A 19,336-nucleotide genomic window follows, 5' to 3' on the forward strand; every position below is an offset into this window, starting at 1 on the left:
AGTCAAGCAGAGAAAGACAACTATCATATGATCTCCCTGATATGAGGAAGTGGTGATGCAACATGGAGGCTTAAGTGGGTAGGAGAAGAATAAATGAAACAAGATGGGATTGGGAGGGAGACAAACCATAAGTGACTCTTAATCTCACAAAACAAACTGAGGGTTGCTGGGGGGAGGGGGTTTGGGAGAAGGGGGTGGGATTATGGACATTGGGGAGGGTATGTGCTTTGGTGAGTGCTGTGAAGTGTGTAAACCTGGTGATTCACAGACCTGTACCCCTGGGGATAAAAATATATGTTTATAAAAAATAAAAAGTTAAAAAAAAAAAAAGAATGTGGCCATCTTTGAGGTTCAATCTGGAATGTTCTCTTCGGAGCATCTTCATGTGACTGAATCAATGATTCTCCCTCCCTAAGACTCAAAAAGAGGTTAAAAATGTATTTGCCAGGAGTGCATTTCCTGTGAGAAAATTCAGATTTCCCACTGGCACTGAGATAGACCATTAAACTCTGAACCCATGACTAGCTGTCCATAATGCTATCTGAAAGCAGACCCAGGAAATGGGGTTGTGAGAATGAGCTAATTGCTTTTTCACCTCTCTCAAGTGATCAGCTGGAGGATTAATGGCTGGGGACAGTTAGGGGGAAAGAGGTACATTCCATCTGTTTTTTCTGGGTTCTTCTGTCATTATTCCTGGTGGAAGCAATGATGATGATTGCTGACCTTTACTGAGCTCACTCTGTGAGTCTAGGCTTGCCGTTAAGCTTTCTTCACGCATTTTCACTTAATTCTTTTTTTTTGTTAGACTCCCAATTTCTCTTCTCTTAGGAACCTTAGACACCTCTTTGCCCCTGGATTTCAACTTTCTATAAATGCATTTTGCTTTTAATGTGGCTGAGCTAGTTGAAACCTCCACTTGGCTCTTTTACTTTTCTTTAGCAACCTTGTTTGGTGTTGCCTTTGCCTTTGGTGAGAGATTCTTAGCCTCAGCCCAAGGGGTCTGTGGCAAGGGGGAAACCAATGTCCAATTTTAGAAAAGAAAAGAAAAGAAAAGAAAGAAAAGAATTATCTGTAAGGTTAATGCACAGAAGCAGCAGGTCTCAAGAAATCTGAGCCACTAGGTCTCAGAAAAGGCAGGCAAAGGCCGTGCGGGGAAGTCACGCAGTGGGAACAAAGGAACAGATGAATGACTCCCATCTGGTCAGTTTTTGCAACGTCATTCCATTGGCTTAGTTTGGATCTTGGGATACCATTGGCCAGGGCCAGGTGGGACACTAAAACATGCAACAGGAAAGAGAGTTTCCCTTAAAGAAAACCTGGCATACTGAAAGCTGGTGGGTGCCGTGCTAAGATTACCAGTCAGCGTAGGTCCCAGATCTGAGTCCACGGACCTTGGCAAGTTCTGAGGATGTGTTCGCGTGTGTATATTCTAGGTTTCAGAAAGCGTTGCAATGCTGCTTTAGCTTTGTCTGCTTCATCTGGTTGTGTCCAAACTAGGTGATGAACCCACTGAATACAAACTAATCCCCTTCCTCCTGGTTTTCTTTTTGTTCCTGAGGACCTTATGGCGGCTTATTTTCCTGTGCTAGGAGAAGCTTGGGTGGTTCTTCCTGGGTCACTGAGAATGGCTGGCCACTGTTTCCAGGAGGGCAGAGGCCGTCACCTAAAGAGACAAAAGCCTGTGTTTATTCTTTGCAGGTACCTTTTTGCTCCAGCCTACACGGAAACCCATTACACTCCAAGTGGCAGCCCTCAGACCACCAGGCTGAAATCTGAGGTAAGTTCAGGTCAATAGAGATCTGCAGTTGGCCTATCCTCGTCCCACCCCTGGGGAGTGAGGAGATGCATGGTGGAGACAGACCCCCCTCTGAAGGGTTTTTTTGCCCTGACCCAAGACCAAGGGCGTGAGCAGGAGAAGCATTCTGTGAATTTGTTGTCTCATAAGGCTTCCCTCTCCTCTGCTGGCTAAAATGGTCAGACGAACAGTAGTTTAGGTAATTGCATCTGATTAAAATTGGTATAAATAATTACGAAGCATACATTTTCTTTGTTGGGTGTTAATCACCCACATATTAACAAAAATGTAAGTGAAGGAAATGAGTTACCAGGGATCCTGCCGTGTCACTTAATTAGATGTTTAATTAATCCTTTCCCATATGGATGGATAGGGTTTTGTAGTCTGCCTTCTCAATGTGATTTCAGGCTATGCAGATTTTCTTGTTTCGCTGCCATGTTTATATTGGATTCTTTTTTTCTTTCAAAGTGTTTTTGAGTTCAGATATTTGCACAAAGATTTATCACTTAAAAAATGGTCTTTCAGGGTCTTTCAGCCAACTGGATGGCTCAGTAGGTTTAGCATCCAATTCTTGATTTCAGCTCAGGTCATGATCTCAGGGTCCTGGGATTGAGCCCGAATTAGGCTCTGCACTCAACTTGGAGTCTGCTTGTCCTTCTCCCTCCTCCTGCTAGACTCTCAAATAAATAAATAAGTAAAATCTGTTTAAAAAAAAATAGTCTGTCAAATCGTTTGTCAGATGGATGCATTTTAGTGTGCTTCACCACACGCCACTGGTGGGCATTTAAGGTAGTGAACTGTGCCCATTTCACAATTTGCTGACTTTTCCTACCAGGGGACCATTAGCGTTGGCAGGATCAGAGCAGTGGTTCTTAGCTAGGAGTAATTTTGCCTAAATCATCTCTTTTACGTAAACTTTTGTTAACGTAAAGAAAGTAGGTTTCATGTTAATGAGGTCAATTTTAATCAGATGCAGTTACCAAAAAATATTTTATTTGTTTGGTTGACCATGTTAGCCAGCAAAGGAGGGGACTCTTGGCAGTGTCTGGAGACAGTTTTGACTGTCACAATTGGGAGGTGGATGCTACTGGCCTCTGGTGGGTAGAAGCCAGGAAAGCTGCTAAGTGCCCCATAATACATAAGGTGCCCCCTCCACAACAGAGTTATGCGGCCCCAGCAGTGCCCAAGATGAGAAACTCTGGATTAGAGTGAACTTTCTCAGTATGAGCAGATGAGATAGGGTGAAGGAGGGAAGATGGACTCCAGCAAGGGCAGCAGTGGTCTTCTGCCTTTGGGGCAGGACATCATGGACGTTGGTGGCATGCAGATGCGGAGTGTGGTGTATAGGGTAACAGGATAGGCCCCTTAGCCTCCGTGTTCTTCTGGAAGCTTCTCATGGAATCAGAGAAGCTTCATGGGTCTCCATGACTCATCTTTACAATATTTCTGCTGGAGCACAGATGTCCAGAAGACAATGACTGCCACTCTCCGTCAGTAAAATCTCAGATTAGTTTATCCGATTAGCCTTGAATGGGGAAAGGGACCCAGGACTTCTAAGTTTTGACAGATCTGAGAGTTTGGGAGCATAGCGATCAGGTAGCTGAGGAGCTGTGTTCCATCAATGCTGTCTTCTTCACCAAGACCTTTCTGGAGGGGGAGGAGTTGGCAGTGTGGCCAGGACCCACAGCAGGCAAGTTGGCCTTGTCTTCTCATCTCTGGGGAGGCTCTCCAGGTGTGGCCCCTCACCTTCTTCAGTGCCCCTTGGTCGAAACTCCCTCCATTATGGAGACCTCCACTCTCTGCCTCCAGGGAGACAGGGAGGAAGCAGGCGTGCCTCGAAAGCCCCAGGACCTCACCAAGCACTGTCCTCTGAGTTTGGCTTTGGCACTTCTCCACCCGCAGCTCAAGAATGGGTCTCAGTGCACAAGTTTGCCATGAGCTCATACTTCCTGCTGTGAAAGCCCCCTTGGGTGGCCCCCTCAGGCCGAGAAGCTGAGAAGGAATGCGGTGACTTCATGACTGTTCATTTACTTGTTCTTTGTGCGCTCAGCGTCAGGCAGAGACGCTGTGACGGCCTTTCAGAAACAAAGGAGTGGGAGAGAACTTCCCCTCACCCCCAGAACACCCCTCCTTCCTGAAGGTCCTGTTGACCGAAGCACATCCTAGCTGCAGTATGGGACGACCCATTATTTTCGTACATCCCTCCTACTAGACTCTTGCAAAGCCCTCATCCAGCCCCATGGAACTCCTACTCCGCTTTCTTACCTGGGAGCTGATGACTTCAAAGAGATATGAGAATAGAATACGCCATTTAGCTGTGTCTGACCCAAACATGGAGGGCTACGCCCTGCGACCAGCCTTGGCCTGGGCTACTGGGAGCCCTGGGAACCGTCAGACCCATCCTTCAAGTCAGCAAGAGTTCCAGATGTGGAGTCTGAGGCCAGGCATGTAGACTTGCCTTTAACCAGCTTTGTGACCTTAACCAATGCTTTTGTCCACACTGGGGTTGAGTTTCTTCATCAGAAAATTGGATATATTAAGATCTGACTCTCAGAGCTATAGAAGGGTAAGATGAGTCACCGATTTTGTGGGAATTTGTAAACATATCTGCCAGCGCTACATCTTACTCATGAGGAAATTGAGAAGGGAGAAAGTAACATGTTTATGTTCAGATAACCAGCCAGTGGCAAGGCTTAGACTAGAATTAAGTCTCTGGTGGGGCTAGCAGAGAGTAGAGCTGTGACCAGTTCATTCCTGCACACTCTCCTGGGGCTGCTTTTGCTCGCAGAGGCGGCTGAGTCTCGAGTTAGGCTGCCGTGGTTCCAGTCTCCTCCTGGCTTGTGTGACCTTGTGAGCCACAGGAAACCTCTCCCACCTTTAATTTCCCTTTTTAAAAAATGGGAGTTAAAATACCTACCTCATAAGGCTGTGAGATTGTCAGAATTAAAGGAAAAAAAATCTCCATTAGTTTTTTTTCCAGTCTGCAGGACTGACTAGATGTTAGCCTCATGGTTTACAACAGAAATGGCAGGTATCATTAGCATGTGTGACGATGTGTGTGAAAGCGCTTGGTCGATCTAAAGCACGTTATTCAAGTCCGCTGTTATGCTGTTTGAGAGGGCACCTTGGTGAACACTATTAGCATCATCTCAAAGATGGGAAGAGACCCGGGGAGTCTTCGTATCCATCCCTAGATTTGAATACTCTTGATTTGTAGAGGGACCCATATTTTTGAAACAGTAGCTGATCCTCATTTCTGAACTTTTTGACTCTCCATCATTCTAACACCTGCAAACCCCACTGACCCTATATGGGCCTGGCCTCGTCTTCCACCGGTGAATGATTCGGGCTGTGGAGTTCATGGCCCTGTGGCTGAGTTCTAAGGATCGGTTCAGAAGCTGCGAGTTTGATGATATGTCTCCACGTCTTGGGAGTCTGGCGGTGGGGGGAGAGCTGTGTGACAGGCCGGCATCTGCCAGTGGGTGGAATCCTGGCTGGAAGGAGGGTTATGCCTGCCTCCCCTTCCTTCACAGGTGCCGGCACAGCGCCTTTCCTCAGTGTTCCTCTGAATGCCGGCATCTGGCGCATTGGAAGTCCAGGAGAGTTTGATGCAAACAGAGAAGCCGCTGCCCATCTCTTGTCCTGAGCTAGAACAGGTGGAGGAGCCGAGCCACACTGCCAGCCAGCGGGTTGTCACCACGAGAAAGGGCACCAGTGCTCTGGACCCTGCCCCTGAGCTGAGTTCCGGCCTGGCCCATAGCCTGTGACCTGGCATGTGGCTCAGCTGTCTATGACCCAGAACTGGTGTAGGACCACTGAGGGTTTAGGCCCTTGGTGGGCTTCTGGCTCCCTCGTGGCCACATCCCACCTTTGACAATGAGACTTTAAGGCCTGTATCACGATCACTAAGGTTTATTGCCTGCCGCAGGTCCTCAATGGAGAGTTTTCTCACAAGCACCTCATGAGGTAGAGACCAAAGACACTGGAGGTCGGAGGGAGGTTGTGGAACTGTTTCGACCACGGGCAGGTGTGGGCGTTTGCATGTAGATTCAGCCCGGCCGCACCAACGTGCCTGCATTTAATCATCAGGCCATTGCCCTGCCCAGAGCTGGGCGGGCGGTGGGGCCAGAGAGTGCAGACGAATGGGTTTGCGAACAAATGGGTTTGCAGCCTCCTGGGTCATGTCCCTGCCGGCTTTGGACTGAGAGAAACGACCACAAGTGTGGTCCTAGTGAGGGATCACTGGGCAGATCCATAGGCAGATGCCCGAGATTTCTGATTGGACCTGCCTGGGCACTGTGGGGAAAGAAAAAACTCCTGTGTCTGCAGCTGTGTAGGTCAGACCCTTCCTAACACCTTTGTGTAAACCCGGCTCTGCCCCGGGGATTTTTCCTTCTCTCTGTTCTGAGCAGCTAAGCTTCCTTGAACTATGTGGGAAGAAGTTTGTAGGAGTGTGCCCCTGTGTGTGCTGGGGACAGTCTTGGGCTGCGCCCATCGGTCTCTTTGGTGCTTCGCTGCTCCCAGCTGTGTCCCGGGTGGTCTCGTAGATGCTCTGGTTCCCCTACTTACAATACACTCTGCTGGCACCTCCAACTTGGATTTCAAGCCTTTCTTCAGAGTTTGTAATTAAATCTCTGTATGGCTTTTTAATTAAGATTGGCTCTCGCAAGACGCTAAGTCTCAGGAAGGCTGGAGACGTGCATGCTCTCTCCTTGTTGTGTCTCCGGGACGTAGCCGGAGGCCTGGCCCGGAGCGGCATTCGGCAGCTGTTTGTAGTCAAGGGGAGTCCAGCCAGGTCGGGAGGACCAGATGGCTGTAAGACACACCGATGTGAGAGCAGCAACAGCCCTCCAGGCGTCTGTGGGTGCAGGTGCCAAATCGGGTCTGATCCAGGCGCACAGGGATTCAGGGAGGTGGGGAAGTGAGGAGCTCTCTGTCTCCCAGGGCTGCTGTGGCAAAGCACTGTGAGCTTAGAGGTGCAAAACACAGTTCCGGAGGCTGGAAGTCCAAAATCACAGTGTCAGCAGGGCCAGGCTTCCTCTGTGGTCTCTAGGGAAGGATGCTTCCTTGCCTCCTCCAGCTTCTGGCGGCCCCCGTCAGTCCGTGGTGCTCCTTGGCTTGCAGCTGGATCACCCTAATCTCTGCAGCTGACTTCAGATGGCCTCTTCTTTCTCCCTCGGGCTCTCTGTGTCCTCCCCTCTTTTTCTAAGGACATCAGTCCAGTATGACTTCATCTGAACTTAATGCCATCTGAAAAGACCCTGTCCCAAAGAAGGTCACATTCTGAGATTCTGGGAGGACACGCATCTCAACTCTGCTGGGGATCCTGGAGGTGACTCGAGTGGGGAGGCAGGCTCTTCAGAAGCCATCGTGGCGTGTAGCCACGTGTCATGGCAAGAGCCCTGAGCTAGACCTGAAGTCCTGGCTTCTCTAACAGGAAGACCTTCAGCAAATTTTCTGCTTCTCTGAATCTCGGTTGTTCATCTGTTCACTGGAATGATGACATCTGCTCTGTCCCAGGACTATTACGAGGATCAAATAAAAGGGTGGTTTTAGGAAGTTCTTTGCAGGCTGTAAGTTAGGGCATGCATAGTCATCCCTGACCCTCACGGGACACGAACGTTGCCAAGCTTATCAGTGTCCTTTCGCCTGACCAGCTCCCTCTTCTCCTCGCTAGGACCACTGCTTTTACCACGGGACGGTGAGGAAGGCCGAGCAGTCCAGCGTGACACTCAGCACGTGCCGGGGAATGAGGTAAGAGGCCCTGGCAGCGCTGGGGGGCGCCTGGCACTCTCCGCACGCGTGGAATTTTTAGGACAAGCAGGGCTGGCCTTGGGCAGGGACCTTGAGAGGCTGTCCGTTGAGAGTGTATGCAAGCCAGTTCTACGAAGGGCTGAGCTTCAGGGAGACAAGGAAAGTCCTGGATAATCCACAGATTCACTGGGCTTGAGCTTTCTCTTTCTTGAGGAGCTTGAGGTTTCTTTATTATTTAGGCATGGGGAAGCCAGCAGGTCAGGAGATGACAACGACTGAAAAAACAGTTTGCTCTTCTCAAGATCCCAAGAGAAGGGGCACACCACACAGGGAAGCACAGGGGTCAGTCAGGGGCCAGGGTGTGGGAGGTGAGGGGATGTGGGCAGGAGTCTTCGCTTTGGTTTCTATAGGAAGAAACCAGCACGGCAGGGTAAGCTGGCTTTGGGTTGGCCACTTTGAAGTGGGATCTGGGGCAAAAGGGCTGTTCCTAGTTGTCTGGCACCAGCTCCCAGGGTGATCAGGGCAGGGCGACTGGCTGAGAGGGTGAGAGCCTGCATCTCAGAGTTGTTTACCGTCCCTAGGAATTGGCTAATCCTGAGAAGGGCAAGGCCCCAGCTGTCAAAGCATCATAACACAGAAAATAAAAGTCATGGTTCATGCACTTGAAATGAACGTGAGCGCTTATTCCCACTTCTCCTTTGCTCTTTGCTGGTCTCAGAACTAGCAGGAGATGAAAAAGGAACTGGGCATTTAGGAGAAGAGAAGGGAGGAAGAGAAGGGAGAAGCTAGGTGATTTTCAGGATGACAGGCGAGACAGAGAATCTGTTAGCTACAGCCCTCTACAGTGAAGCCCTGTGCTGAGACTTCACCCAGGCTCACGTGCAAATGCAAGGCCCCTCGTGCTGAGATCCCACGTGTTTGTTTATAAATTGGGCCATGTCTCCTCTGTAAGGCTTCTCGGTGCGTCTGCCGGAGGGAATTAGGCAGGAAATAAGCTTTGGCTGGAAGACCATAACCGTAGCTCCCAATCCTCTGCTCAGATGACCTGGTTGAGCCAAGCCAACTGGTCTCCAGTGGTGTTTACAGGCCCAGCTGCCACCACCTGCAGTCTGCAAGTAAACAACGTCTGTCCCAAGAAGGAAGAAAGGGAACACGCAGGTGTGACTCGCTTCTCCCTGCCTCTTCCTCTGTGTCCATGGTCTGGAGCAGTGGGAACTTGGCTTGGGTTCTCACAAATCATTCCCGCAGCCGTGCTGACAGGGGGAAACCGGGTGAGCCGCTCATGTGTTTGTGTTCTGCACACTTCCCTCTGCTGCGGTCACCCATCTTACTTTCCCAGCCTTCTCACTGCACACCTTAAGAACTGAAGGGCTTCTGAGGGCCCGGCTGGCTTAAGAGCCAGAAACGTATACCAGATGTCTCATTCGGACCCTAGAGAGGGAACAGCTGCAGCAGCAGCAGACTTCAGACCCATGTAACCCTCAAGTCCCTCCCCACGGCTCATAAAGCCATGCTTCGTGGAGGAACCTCCATAGTGACGGCGCTTCTCTCCTGGGCACATGCTCTTTTGATTAGAGAAAATAGGTAGGATTTATACCAAATGGAATCTTTGGCTGATAATACAAATATAGAGGAGTTCCCCTGAGTTTCTAGAGTTTCCAGATTTTTGCGGGCTCCCCCTTCTCTCCAAAGCAATGTTTGAGTGACTTTAATTGGAGCAGTGATCCATGATCATGGTAAAAACAAATTCAAGTAGTACAAAAGAGAGGGTAAATGAAAGATGGGGTCCTTTTTCACCCGGGATTTCCAGGCCCCTCTCCACCAGAGGCAGTCATTGTTAGCAGTTTCTTGTTTATCCATTTAGAAATATTTCTTGTGAAAAAAGAACATCGGTAGGTCATATCCTGTTTTATCATCATATTTGGGCTGCTGACACCTTTGAGAATTGTGTGACAGCTATGGATCCTTACAAAAAACACCAGCAGAAAGATGGGGCATACCATTTCACTCGGGATGTTGGGTGTCCAGGCCCCCCAGCCCGTCTCTGATCAACAACTCATCCTTTAAATGTCCACCTGACTTCTTGCATACACAAACGCTTTGCAGAGGAGCACATAGGATCAGTGTAAGGAGAGATGGTTATCTGTGAAGGAATCCAGACAGTTTCGGGATGAAGTGACCGTAAATGAACCTGTGGGTTCTAGGAGACACACTGTGTGTGTATATGCATGTGTATGTGTCCCTAGCTTGCACTCTGCCAGCAAGAGAGGTATTGATGGCAGTAAAACGTTTTTTTTTAACCTCATTGGTAAGTTGCTTATTTTTAAACAAAATGCTGTTTAAAAGTTATTATTGCATAACTGATGTGTTAAGCATTCAAATAATCTAGTGTCAAGTTAAAAGAAGTGGAAGTTACTTATCCCCACCCACCGTTCCAACCAGTTGCTGTTGGGGATATATATAACTGAAAGACATAAGTGTGTGTATACATGGTGATTCTTAATCCAAATAAGATAACCCTATACATAACGCTCTGAAATGTTTTTCTCACTTAACATTATGCCTTAGGCACACATAGATCTAGCTCATTCTTCGAATGGCTACATAGTGTTGTTATGAATGTCAGGCAAGTTTAATTACATTGAAGGTCTTTCAAGGATATATAGTAAATCTGATAGCAGCTCTGTCCTCAAAACCCTGGGCCCCACTTCCACTGTGGTTATAGTGACCCTTCGCCCCAGGATCCAGGTCTGTGAGAGAGGGCAGGAGAGAGAACATGAGATCGAAAATGCAAGAGAATGTGTAAGAATGTGTGCATGATGGCCCGGCAGGAGCTCAGAATTTAGTCAAGGGACCCACCTTTGAGACTCCACACCTCCTGGAGATGGGGACTCTGAGTTTTGCCTTTCCCGAATCATTCTCTGCTTGTCTTTGCCTTGGCTGGACTGGGGTCTCCCGTGGGCCTTCGTCGTGGATGGTGCTCATGGGGCAGAGGCTGGAAGGGGGCCATGGGTACGGGGTCTGGGGGCTGGGGTCAGGGCCCCCCTGGGGAATGAGGAGCCTGTTCACCAGAAGGCTGGTATCTGCCCCAGCTCTAACACTAACTCACTGGGTAACCGTGCACGTTTCTTTTTCCCTGGGCTTTGGATCTTCTCATCTGAAAAAGAAAACAGATCAGATCACGCAAAGGACTGTTGAATGTTGGAAGTTCTGAACTACAGAGAGTGCATGGTCCCAGGGAGGCCTGTGCCTGGGGCAGGAGGGGGTGGCTCCTGTGCCCCGCAGCAAGCCAGCCCTGTTAGCCCCTCTCCCGGGGAGGGGCATGGCCTTCTGCCTTTGAAAACCTGGCCTGGCTTCTGAAGAACACATCATAAATGCTGCCTCTGTGTCCAGCACAGAGTAAGCCGTGGACGTGTAGCTCCTGGAGTTGAAGCAGTCTCAGTCTAGAACCTAATTCCCCGGCATCGGTTTTCTCGGCTATAAAATGAGAACATTTGTGACATCTTCAGTGGATTTACATTAGGGGATGAGGGCGGTCTCCTTGAGAGCAGGGACTCCTTTCAGTCCTATTGCCTCCGCGGTGCCGAAAACAGTCCCTGGCACATTGTAGTTTCCATATATGTGTGCTGAGTGGCTAGGGAACGGCTCCCTGTACTCCAGTCAGTTATCACAACCACCGTGAGAGCTAGCCAGCACTGTGGACTTAGCACAATGCTAGTAGACAGCAGCCGGAATGTGAGCCCAGGTGTGCTCCCTCCTGAGCTTACGCTCTCCACTTGTGCCTTGCCACCCCATACCCAAGGGAGCACATCACCTATGTGCCTTCTTCCTTCTGTGCCGCTTGTGATGCTCGCAATACCTTTTTCTCATTGGATGCAGATTGGGGCCAGGGCGGGGAGGGGAGGGAAAGAAGGGGAACAGGGTGGTTACCTCTTAGGGCAGCTCTGGATGTAGGGACCTGGGATGTGCCCCTTAGGTTTAGCTCTGAATGGACACATTCCTAGGAGGCACTTCTTGCTTAGGTTGTTCAAGGGTGCACTTGGGTGAGCCCCGTGATCATTGAGGAGTTAAGCGCGAATCACCCGCCACTGCCTGCCTGCCCTTCCCTGCCAAGGTTCCTCTGGATAATTTCATTTATATCAAGCTCTTAACAATGAGCAATAGGGTGGAGAGTGGACTGGAGAATAGCGCGTGAGGTCCCAGCCTCATAGCTTCCTGCGTCCCCCTCCTGTGCCCCCTGACTGAGCTCTGCTAGTGCTTACATTTAGCAAATTAGATCATCTGAGGCTCCTGGAAAGATAAATGACCTGTGGGTGCTCGGGGGAGAGCAGCTAGCAAGATTTTGGGGGCGGTGATGGGGGTGCCACGGGAAATGGATTCTAAGAAATCTCCTGACCATCGTGGGAGCTGGTGCTCACTGTGAAGTGCTGGGGTTCATGCCAGCTACTCCTCCAACCCAGGCAGTCGGGGAGGACTGTAACTGTGCCACGGGGCCGTTACCAGGGACCACAGTAGGGGGAGGGGTGGGGAGTAGCCACGAGTTCTCAGTGCCCTTCTGAGACCTAGTATCTGCCACTCTCCGAAGCAGCATCATCTTTGTGAAAGGACAGGCTTCTGCCACCGAGCCTGGGCTCCAGGCCAGACTTCCTGAGTGTGCCTGCGCTGGGAATTACCGCTCGATTTGTTTACGCTGCAGATACTCCAGCCCCAGAATCAGAGTCTCCGACATCTGTCACGTTAATGTACACCGCAGAGCAGTCTGATAGGTAGCTCTGGGGGCTCTGATCCTGGAGATCTATGACCCCTCGGTTTGGAACTCACTGATGGAGGCAGATGGCCCAGAGGCTGCCAGAACTTAAATCTTTGGCTCTGGATACCCATCAGACCTTGTTATGCAACATCTCCTCTCTGGGGCTCAGTTTCCTCATCTATAAAATGGGACTCATGATGATGCCTTATAACGCTGAAAAAAAGAAAAAAAGAATGATGATTATAAGCCCAGAGCTTGGCCTATGGTTAACTCTCAAAAAAATGTCCTCTAACAAGGAAAATGGGCTAAATGCCTCCTTTGTCTTCTTATCTCCCGGCAGACTGGTATCTTGCTTTTGACAGGCTGATCTCACCTCTGCGGGGAGTTACTCATGCCTGTCAGTTGTAGCCATCTATAAACCGGGAGTATCTTTCTGCCCCACTTTACAGGGCTGTGTGACAGAGGTAGTGTGACAGTGTGGTTAAGGTTGTGAGACCTGCTTGTGTTCTTGCCTGTGTGACTTGGGGACAGTTTATTAACCTCACCTAGCCTTAGTGCTCTTGTTTGCACAATGGGGGTCAGAAATGTTAGGGTGAAGAAGGAAATACTCAGCACAGTGCCTGGACCATAGCAGAACCTCCACATAGCCACCTCCACATTTCTCACCATGGACCAAACTTTGGCTTGATCTCTGCTCTGTTTGACCCAGAGGCATGTTCAAGTGATGCCTGCCTGGTCAGCCATACGGGAACCTTCACTGGTTCCTGTGCGGAACTTTCCACTCACTGGGTGTTATCTTCGCAGCCACAACCTGATGGGCATAAAAGCATCATCTGACTTGCTGTCAAGCCCTCTGTTTCCAATGTTTGGAGTCCCTGGGGGGAAACTGAGGTCATGGGAGGGGCCTTGGTCAGCTGAGATGAGCAGAAAGCTTGGGAACAGGATGCCCACAGTGGCTCTGCCCGCTACCCTTTCCTGTCTGGACTCGAGAGCGGATGTGACCCTGGCTGTTCACCCACTCCCACCTCCAGCTGTTCAGGGAGCACCTTGGGTGTCCTGCCGAGGGGATTGCTGTGTCAGCCTGGGTGAGGCAGCCGGGAAGTCGTCAGGCTCCCTGGCACTGGAATGAGGTCAGCCAGGGATGGGTTCCAGGAAGGCTGCTGCTGATCCGCCTGGCGCTATCTCTCCAGCAAGCATCACAGGCTATTCCCAAAGGGGAAAACCTGGGTGGGGATTTGAGGGGGTAGGGGTGGAGGTTGAAGCTGGGGTAGCCAGAGAGAGGTCCTGCCAGTTTGGAGAGGCAAAAACCAACTTGGAGATATCTTAGCTTTGAAATTTCTGGACAGATGAGGGCCTGAGGTTTTGGAGCCCATACTGGTGCCCTGGGACTTATTACTAGGCTTCTTCCTCCCGCAGAGCCCTGACCGAATGCCTTCCTTTGCTACAGTATTCATCTCACTGCATCAAGGAAGGTAGATGTCTGCTACATGGGCCCATACTCATCCTTCCATGGATTATAGTGTGGTAGTGATCAGTAGAGGGTCATGCCCTTGGAAGCCTCATTGATGTGATGCTCCCAGACAGCTGTGTCCAATCCATTCGTGTTAGGGGTGATGAAACCTTTGTGCTCTGTTATATACTCTGTTCTGTACTCTAGTGGTTTATTCCCAGGTTCAGAGTCTAAGCTCCACGGGGTCTGGGACTCTGTCTGTCTTGTTCGTGTCTCCATCCTCTTCATCTGGTTCGATGCCTGGCACATAACAGGAGCTCAGGAAACACTTGTGGAATGAATGACCGTCCTCCAGTGAAACTGAGAATGACTTGAGGACAGGGATTATGTCTAGATCACATCTAGTACAGGTGAAAAGTTCAGTGAGTGAAAGAATAAAATGGATGAACACATGTCCTTATTCTGAGTTCAGTGTTTGTGTCTATAACCAGAATCCAAGAACAGTCTCATATCCTTGGTTGTGGACATAACTTCACTGACGAGCGGCCCTACCCAGGCTAGTAGCAGTGACATTGGTGATGCCACTAGTCTTTTGTACACAAAAATCTTTCCATTTAATCATCTGGAGTCCTGTTAAATTAGTTAATTATCATTTGCATTTACACATGGGAAAAGTGAGCGATTTTTTTTGTTTTTTAAGAGGTTTCTTAAAGACCATTTGACAGCTTAATGTTGGAGTGAACACCAGAACGTGGACTTCTCACCCCCAGGCCACTGTTTTCCTTTCCAGTCACCAGATCATCATTTTCTCAGTCTCTAAGTTTCAACTTTTGATTGGTCATATGCCATGTTTGAGTTGGGGGGCTTTTTGGAATCCTTGTCTTACCATCCTTTATATATTAACTGTCCTTGGTGAGCCTTTTTAGACCCTTTCAGCTTCTTTGTAACCAGCTTTCAGTACCTGAAATTGTGTACCACCTTTCATATACATGTTCAGATTTCCCTGGAGAGGAAGTCCAAGTTGGTGTCAGATTCTTACCAAAAGTTTCATGACCCTATAGTAAAGTTGAGAACCAACGATCAAAACCAACCATGTCACTTTGCATATGGAAAACCTGAGACCTGAGCAAGAAACTTTTCCAAGACTATAATCTTTGATCAGAGATTCTGTTTCTCCCGTTGACAGGGGACTGATTGTGGTGAGCAGTAACCTCAGCTACATCATCGAGCCCTTGCCTGACAGCGAGGGCCACCACCTTATTTACAGATCTGAACATCTCAAGCTACCCCTGGGGAACTGTGGGGCCGAGCATTCCAAGTCCACCCCCGGGGACTGGGTCCTTCATTTCACCAACCAGACCAAGAAACGACCTCGCAGGGTGAGTCTCAGTGCAGGAATCAACCTGGGGGTAGGTTTGTCCCCTCTTTGGATCCTTCCTTTGGATCCAGGAGTATTTCCAAATTAAAGGAGATGGCCAGGGAGGAAGAAATAACCTTTCTCTTAGAATAAAAATTCTAAGTCACTATCTTGTTCACTGCTGTGAGATACACTTGTATTGGGTGGAATAACTGTTTTGGGGAAAAATGCTACGACATTTAAAACACCCTGAGATGCTGATTTCAGAAACTTTAAAATGTGAGAAAAAAAAATATGTCCCTCCTTTTGGAATAACCGCTTAACCATATGCACAGAATACTTGTATTTATGTGTACTGGAAATAGAGGTATGTGGTTTCAGTGCGTTTTGGGAACTTGGTTGTCAGCATGTTCCCTCACAGTTTGGTGGCCCCTGTACTTGCCAGCCCAGCTCATTAGTTTTTGAGTATGAAGGACTGGACCCATAGTCCCAGAGCAGCCCCAGCAATAACCAAGATGGTGGGCGGAAGGTGTCGTGACGGTGGTGGGGACTATGGCCAGCATCAAGCGTGAAGTCAGTAAGGGGAGAGGGGGCACTGCTTATTAACCAGTACCATTTCTAAGCAGTTTGTTTTAAAATGAGGCCACACCCACCACTTCTACAGCTCTGACCCGCTCATATCTCTTTCTTAGATGAAAAGGGAAGATTTACACTCCATGAAGTATGTGGAGCTTTACCTCGTGGCTGATTATGCAGAGGTAAGGGGGAGGCAGTGGGTTTTAGTGGAAAAGCTACTCTGTGGATAGCTTCCATTTCAGGCTTCCAACCACTTTGGGGAAATGCTGAAACATCCCTTTTTCTCCAGTATGTCATGTGATTTGGGCCTTAAATCTGACCAAGGGCTCTTCTAGCTATTTTAAATATGGTTGGGGGAAAAATAAAAAAAGAAAGAATCTCTTCTGGCTCAATACATTAATCAAATAGAAGATCGGCAACTAGCATTATCTGGATTAATATTTCTTTTTTTTTTTAAGATTTTATTTATTTTTTTGATAGAGAGAGAAATCACAAGTAGGCAGAGAGGCAGGCAGAGAGAGAGAGGGAAGCAGGCTCCCCGCCACGCGGAGAGCCCGATGCGGGACTTGATCCCAGGACCCTGAGATCATGACGTGAGCCTAAGGCAGAGGCTTTAACCCACTGAGCCATCCAGGCGCCCCTGGATTAATATTTCTTAAACTGAGTCTTAAGACCTTTTGGTTCTGGTGCTTATTCTTAGGGAGCCCATAAATTCTCTACAGAAATTCTCAAAAGAATTTTTGCAAAGATAGTAAAGATAATCAGTCATTCTATTGAATACAATTTTCCTGCCCATGTGTAGGTCCATTTTTATAATCCCCTTAGTGCCAAATTAGAACTCTGGGAACCAAGGCATCAGCAGAACCTGGGAACACCCCAGACCTGCTTGAGTCCTAATCTGTGGGGCTGGCGTCCAAGAATCCCTGTTTTAACAAGCCTTCTGGGTGATTCTGGACACAAGCAAGTTTGACAACTACTGACCTAAGGAATAGCTGTTTACCCTTTAATTCTGTATTTCTCAAATCAGCCAGCTTCTCACGGGCCTTGGCTCCTCAAAGTTGACGAACACTCATCTCTCTCACTCTTTCATTTCATCTGTTCATCAACGAAATCTTGGTTTTCTCATATGTGTCAAACACAGTGTTTGGCCTGAGAAGATTAAGACCGTCCTGTCCCTGACATCAGAGTTTACAATAGCAGCACAAAAACTCAAGTGTGGTGACTGCCAAGATTGTTCGTTACGGAGGATTAGAGCAAAGATCATGAAAGATCATGGTTTTGGGAACTGGGGAAAGCTCCAAGGGGAAGATGTTGGCGCTGACACATGAGAGTAGGTTCAGGCTCCAGAGCACATGTTTCCCTCCGCTAGCCATGTTTCACCCCCAAGTCTCACTCTATGTAGTGACTCAGCCACAGCTAAACACATCTGGGCAGGGACAGTCACCATGAGCTGAGCACTCACCATGATCTAATGCCACAGCCTTGCCTGGGGCTCCCCTAGGACAGAACTCATCAGAGCTCCACCTGTCTCGTGCCCCATCCAGATGCTGTAGTTACCCGCTCCCCAAAAAGACCTCATCCCAAGGCAGCTTTATCTAGTCCACACTCCCAAAGCACAGGGCCTGGAGCAGTACAGGTCATGGAAAGAAACTAGGCTTCAGGCCTGAAGAGCTGCCTCTAAGAACGCTGGTGGCAGGAGCAGGTGGGCTTGAGCTGCCTTAAAAAACAAGGGGGTCTTAACTGGGCAGAAAGGTGGAGGTGAAGGGCATTTCAGGCCAAGGGAACATCAGGTTCTGCTTTGAGAAGAATTTAGCTTTGTAACTGATGTAGGTATTGGTTTTTCCAGGACCCTTTCCTTTTTTTTATTTCTCTTTTGTTTTCCTTTCCAAAGGCAGGTGTGTGTGTAGGACAGGGGAGTAGTGTGGGGGAGCAAAATCTAAAGTTGATTTAAAAGCCGAGGCTCCACGGTCATGGGGAGAGGTTAACGACGCTGGCCCTGCCCGGCAGGACTGCCTTTGCAGTGAGAGGGCTGCTGGGAAAAAGCTGAGCTCCTCTGACTCTAGGACATTTTTCCATTTAAGCTTTTGTTAGATGATCTAAGATCATCTCATATAGTGGTCTTGAAATATATATATATATATGCCACAGAATCATTTGTACAGATAAAGCTCCTAGGCCCCCCAAAGCTCCTGCTCTAATGTGAAGGTGGGATGATCCTCCCCTTCAACCCTGCACTTGGCCCAGTGGCATCTGGCTGGAGGGCTCTAAAACCTATTGGGTGTGAAAGTCGGGAAACTGAAGTTGTGGGGGTGGGGTAGGGATTGAGCATCTTCAGTCTCGTGGCATTTGGGGTCACAGCAGAGCCCCAAGAGGAAAAGTGGCCCCCAAGTTGCCTCTAGGACTGTGGTGTGGTCTAGGGCCATCTTGTTCCAGAGGGGAGAGCCTCCAGCGCCGGCCCCATAGGCATTGACTACAGGGAGTGACTCATTCAGCCTGTGGGTCGGGCCCGTGCTCGTTGCTCAGGGTCCTGGGCTTCGAATGATTCACTGGAGGGGGTTGTGATCAGCCAGGCTAGGTTCACAGGCTCCCAAATCTCTACCTCCTACACCACCTCTCCCAGACTCCCTCTCCAAGGGGCAGAAGTGAATTCCTGACAGTTAGTTAATCTGAGAGGTGGGGAAGACAGGGAAGGGGAGGGCTGCCTTATCTGTGATTTACAGCCTGGTGCTGAGACAGGCCAGGCTCCTTTTCTGGTCTCTGAATTTGGCCCAGGGTGCACAGCGCCCAGAGAGTGCAGTAAAAGTGACCAAGCAGCTGGGCCTAGGTGGGATGGCCTGGGGCCGCTCTCCCTTTATTCATTCCGCAGGTGAAATAGGAAATCTAGGCAGGGAAAGAACAGTATAGTCTGTTGCAGGAGGATGTGGGATGGTTGTACAACCAGGCCTGCAGACTGCTGTCGTGCTCTGGACACCTAGTGGGGTGGCGGGCAAAGGCCAGTGATGTGCCACATTTTACTTCCTTTGTCACCCTAGAAAGTATAAGATTGAGATACTTCTTTCTTCCCATCAGAGGTCCGCAAACTCTAGCCTATAGCCCACCACATGTTTTTGTAAATTGAGTCCTACTGGCCGAGATGCTTCCTGCTTGTATGTGTTGTCCGTGGCTGCTTTGATCTGCCGCGGCGGAGTGGAGTAGAAGGGACACGGTGTGTCCGCAGAACCTCAAGTATCCACAGTCTCGCCATTTACAGAAAGTTTGCGACTCCTGCTTGAGTCTTCTCTTCTGGAAAACATGGTACATGTCTTCAACTACAGTGGTATTATCAGGCAGTTGTTGAAAGACAGGGTTAATATATTTGAAAAACAGTGAACTCTGACTCTGATGTTCTAATAAATATTCAGTAAATGTTGCAACCCTTTCTCTGCAGTGAGACCAATTTAGAAATGGGATGACCAAGAAACTTCAGGATTCACAGGTCATAGGTCCAAGTCATAGGGCTTCGCATCGAATTGCACTCTAAAAAGCAAGGGTCAAGTGCGAGGACAGTTCTGGTGAGCCACAGTTCCGAAGAAGCCCAGGAAAGTCCACAAGCAGTGGGAGAATAGAAACAGTGGCTTTCTCGCAGGCTCATGGCCAGACACACCCTAGTCCCAA

At 49.1% G+C, this 19,336-nt stretch overlaps 1 protein-coding gene across 2 annotated transcripts in view; it reads left to right on the forward strand.

Moving 5' to 3' along the window:
• Nucleotides 1-19,336, forward strand: part of ADAM19 (ADAM metallopeptidase domain 19) — an 80,280-nt gene that overhangs the window by 29,536 nt on the left and 31,408 nt on the right. For both annotated transcript variants that reach the window (XM_082725008.1, XM_082725007.1), the window contains exons 4-7: nt 1,699-1,777; nt 7,473-7,549; nt 14,936-15,128; nt 15,799-15,864. Coding sequence is in view for 1 of the 2 variants with exons in the window: in XM_082725007.1 (XP_082581133.1) it covers nt 1,699-1,777; nt 7,473-7,549; nt 14,936-15,128; nt 15,799-15,864 (415 nt within the window). In the remaining variant the exon portion in view is untranslated. The remainder of the gene's footprint in view (nt 1-1,698; nt 1,778-7,472; nt 7,550-14,935; nt 15,129-15,798; nt 15,865-19,336) is intronic.

This window comes from Mustela nivalis (genome assembly GCF_964662115.1).
Source record: "Mustela nivalis genome assembly, chromosome: 3".
Taxonomy (NCBI): Eukaryota; Metazoa; Chordata; class Mammalia; order Carnivora; family Mustelidae; genus Mustela; species Mustela nivalis.